The following is a 4,288-nucleotide window of genomic DNA, read 5'->3' as shown; positions in this document are numbered from 1 at the left end:
TTATATTAATTTAGTGCCAAAGTTATATATTTTTTTCTTAGCTGCTTATAACTACCTTGAAAAATATATGCTTCTTACACAGAACACTGTACCTCATGATGATTTAGATCTACATTTACATCTTTAATTTAAAGCGATCTCTGCTCTTTTTAATACGACATATATCTGAGTGTCTAGACAGTCTTTGCACTGTCTGAACAAATAAGTAGAGTAAAACATTTTTATTCTTGCACTAGAAGTGAATAGTTTGTATAGTTCTAGTGGCAAGTGAAGTATGACTTTATCCGTCAAATATTTAGCTGTTTTAGGTCTCACAGGTAAAGCATTAAATAATAATAAAAAGCTGAAGTAAATACTAAAAAGCTAAAATCATCAAGAAGGATGTCAAACAAGCAATGTGGGCGATTGTGAGGTGCGAGACATACTGATTCTCACCCAGCAAAAGCGGTAAGAGCCACACAAGAGTAAGGAGACCAGGAGATGACATACAAAAGGATCACTATGAGTGCTATCTTTGCCATCTTCCATTCATTTTTCATTCGATGCATCTTCTTTATAGAGTCTCTGGGTCCTCCTTCTCCATTGATTTTTCCGACAGCTCTGTTATATCATCATACAGGTGTGTAAACAAACAGATAGATACAATACGCACACGAAGAGACAGCATATAAATCAGTTTACAAAGCCGAGCTCTTTGTATCACTGAAACATAGTGATAATCTAAAATTGATCTTTTATTGATAAATAATACTCCACTTCTTCACAGAAAAATTGTATTTTTCCTCTTTCCTGTCCAGAAACATGCGCTCATAAACATGGTAAAAGCATTTACCTGTTGGTATCTCGGATGGCCCTGAAGATGAAGAAGTAGCAATACATGATGACAAAGAGAGGGATGAAGAAAACAAAAGTAAAGAGCAGCATTGTGTAGGCTCGTACTGAAGGACTGAAAGTCATGTAATCCCACGAACAAGATGTCAGCAGACCTTCAGGGACATACGCACCTGAGAATATAAAATACAATTGCATGTTGCTGCTTCTGAAATGAAGAGGAACAATGAGGATTGAATTTAAACTTCGCAGCTTTCAGCGAGTGATTGTAAGCACTTACTCCATCCAAAGAACGGAGGCAGGCTCCAGCCCATAGAGTACGCCCAAGCAGCAGAGAGTATCAACAGGGCTCGCTTGCGTGACATAACGCCGATAGAGGCCAAAGGACGAGTGATTACAAAGTATCGATCTACTGCAATGACCATGAGTGTGATCATTGAGCAGATACCAAACAGAGCGCCGCAGAATGCATATAACTCACAACCTGTGGAGAGAGAAAAATACTGACAAATGAAATATGAAGAAAGAATAGTTTACCTAAAAATGAAAATTGACTCACCTTCAGTTTGTTTTTTTATTGGAACAGATTTGGAGAAATATAGCATTATATCACCTGTTCACTTGTTTAAAGTGAGCAAAAAGACAAAGCTTTTACGGGTTTGTTATGGGGGTAGGTGATTAATGACAAAATGTTAATTTTGGGGTGGAGTAACCCCTTTAATTGATGGACTAGATGACCAGTGGAATAGTGATGTGGATTACTGTTATGTTCACATCAATTCTCATTCTGACGGCACCCATGCACTGCATAGGACCCACTGGTTAAAGTGACCTAATGCTGATGTTCTCCAAATCTATTATTATGAAGAAACAAAGTCAACCACATATTAGATGGCCTAAGGGTGTGGACATTTTCATCACATTTTGATTTTTAGGTGAGCTAATCCTTTTATGTTATGTTTATGAATAAATAATCCAGTGCTGCTCTAATAAAGCAAGTCCTTCGCATTGTTTCTTCTACTACACTGTATGAGCAATAAATCATACTACACAGTCCTAATAAATCAGCCACCTCAGTCAAGCTGTATGAAAAGAATAAGACTGGAAAATGGCTTTAGATGAAAAAGAACTCGTTTTTCTTATCAATAAAGGAATACTTCTTCATTTATACAAGCTGCACATCCGGGCAGTGTATCTGTAATTATAATAATAATGGAAAATCCTGTGACCTCTGAATCTATAATTGCTTTGGAAATGTTACTAATGTAAACAGGATTTTCATTTTACATACTGGGGAAACGTATTTTACATAAGTTTAAGAGCCTGTCACTGAAAAGCCCTTATTTATTGACTGCTAATTTAAATATTGCTGGAAACCTTTGCTTGATTATAGCCCTGGCTATGAGAAGACCAGAGAGAAAAAGAATATCAACAAACTGTTTGAATATATGTATAATGTTCAGATTATCAGACGATCTTGTACCGTTCTAAAGGGTTTTATTTTTGCAATAATCACTGGCTCACTGGACATTATACTGCTCAATACACACAGCAACCTAGCAAATGCCTAAATTAATTTAATGAATACATACTGAATTAATATGAATTTGTTGTTATATAATTTATTATACGTACAGCACACACACACATATGTGTATATATTATATACTAACATTAAAGAAATAGTTTTTCTACCATTGTACCTACCACAGTAATTCTAATGATTGTGAATGGGTGAAGTGAGTGGGTGCCGCGTTCATTTTTCTAAACATCATTCAGAGGAAACGCAGCAGATCTCTCACACATTCCTCAGGTCGAAGTGAGACCTCAAGAGAGTTTGAGTCATTCCACTTCATCAACCATCCAGTAACTACCTCACTTCAAAGAACACACTTTAAGTGCTTAAAAGGTTTCAAATCTAAACAAGACCATCAGTGATCAAGGGATCCTTATATGACCTGACATTTTCTGTTTTATCTGTGGCATTATTTGAAAGCCTAACATTAGAGCATCACGTTAATCCAACACATGCTACTGCATGATGAATATGTAATCATGCAATTGTGCTTTCAGGATGGTTTTTTTGGGACTAATACAAAATAATCTCAATAATATGTTTAAAAGAGCTTGAATGAGAGATTACATCATCTACTTAATAGGAAGATGTTTAGTCTCTCTGCCTGTTCTACACAGGCGTCAGATAGGCAAACATTTAATATTTGACAACCGTTTTATGATACAAATTTTACAGTACGAGACAAGATACAAAAAAACAATAACAAATTAAGCTTATTAGTTGAACAAAAAGTGTTGATAAAACGGTTCATTTTAATTCACAGGATTTTATAAAAATGTTGGTTTATATATATTCTAGGGCAATAAAAACATAATTACTACTGTATTCTACCTCTATAATAATACACTTGAAAAAGCTTGATGAAGCAGAACGCTAATTATTTTTCAGAACACTGATTCATCAAACAATAAGCTTAATGAAGCAAAAATATTTTTTCCAGAGTTTATAATTACACATTTTTTTTAGCTACATCTACAGACTTCGAAAAGCCCCTTTGCACTATAACTGAAATACGTTCAAGCTGACCAAACACTGATTCATATCTACATACGCTTTGACCTCTACAGACACTAAGGTGTTTCTTCTCCTACAGTTATGCATCAGTGCATAATCCCTCTCCAACTGAGATACTTTACCATTATACTTTCTTCTCATGAACTCACCCTGTAAAGTTGACTTAGCATCTGTGCAAGTAACTATGAAATCCTGGAAATGAACCAGGGGTTTGATCAAGCGCTGTGACTATCTGACATCTGGATTACCTTTTTCTCCAAATATCCATCGCTTGTGCAAACTGGTGGTGAAGAAGATTGGCGTCTGAGTGACACACATCAGAAAGTCTGTGACAGCTAAATTAATGATGAACATGTTGGCTGGTGTTCTCAGACTCCTACTCCTGAAAACACACACAAATAAAATGTCAAATGCTGCAATTCAAAAGAAACGCTCAACCATTTCTAGTAACTGTTCTTGAATGCCAGTGGTATATAAACCTTGGTCTATATCTTAGCATATTCTGCGCTGCATGCCTTTACAGTGCAACAATGACCCGAGATAAACAGAACTAATCAGGATTTCATTGGTTATCACACAAACAACATATATCTAGACTTACTTGCAGAAGGCATACATGACTAAGAAGTTTCCCACCATGCCAGTGATGCCCACTGCTAGAATGACAGAACCGATAGTGTAGTGAGCGTGGTCAGGAACATCCACTGTTGGGAAAGGATGTCGAACATCCTGCACCATTGCCACCTGTACACAGAAAGAAAAAAGGGAATGTCAGGAGATGATTTCAGATGAGCACAATGTGCTACATTTATATATAAAGGACCAAGACATAAGTGATCTAAGTGGCTGCTAAGGGCCCCATGGTCA

At 36.3% G+C, this 4,288-nt stretch overlaps 1 protein-coding gene across 1 annotated transcript in view; it reads right to left on the bottom strand.

Moving 5' to 3' along the window:
* LOC122355192 (melanopsin-A-like) overlaps window positions 1–4,288 on the bottom strand; it is a 14,764-nt gene that overhangs the window by 8,044 nt on the left and 2,432 nt on the right. Inside the window, exons 2-6 of the mRNA XM_043253243.1 lie at window positions 4,023–4,165; window positions 3,670–3,803; window positions 1,112–1,315; window positions 833–1,004; window positions 436–600 (exon numbers count right to left, since the gene is read on the bottom strand). Coding sequence (XP_043109178.1) covers window positions 436–600; window positions 833–1,004; window positions 1,112–1,315; window positions 3,670–3,803; window positions 4,023–4,165 — 818 coding nt within the window. The remainder of the gene's footprint in view (window positions 1–435; window positions 601–832; window positions 1,005–1,111; window positions 1,316–3,669; window positions 3,804–4,022; window positions 4,166–4,288) is intronic.

The sequence above is a fragment of the Puntigrus tetrazona genome, chromosome 12, assembly GCF_018831695.1.
Source record: "Puntigrus tetrazona isolate hp1 chromosome 12, ASM1883169v1, whole genome shotgun sequence".
NCBI classification, from domain to species: domain Eukaryota; kingdom Metazoa; phylum Chordata; class Actinopteri; order Cypriniformes; family Cyprinidae; genus Puntigrus; species Puntigrus tetrazona.
This window is presented reverse-complemented; position numbering and strand designations above follow the sequence as displayed.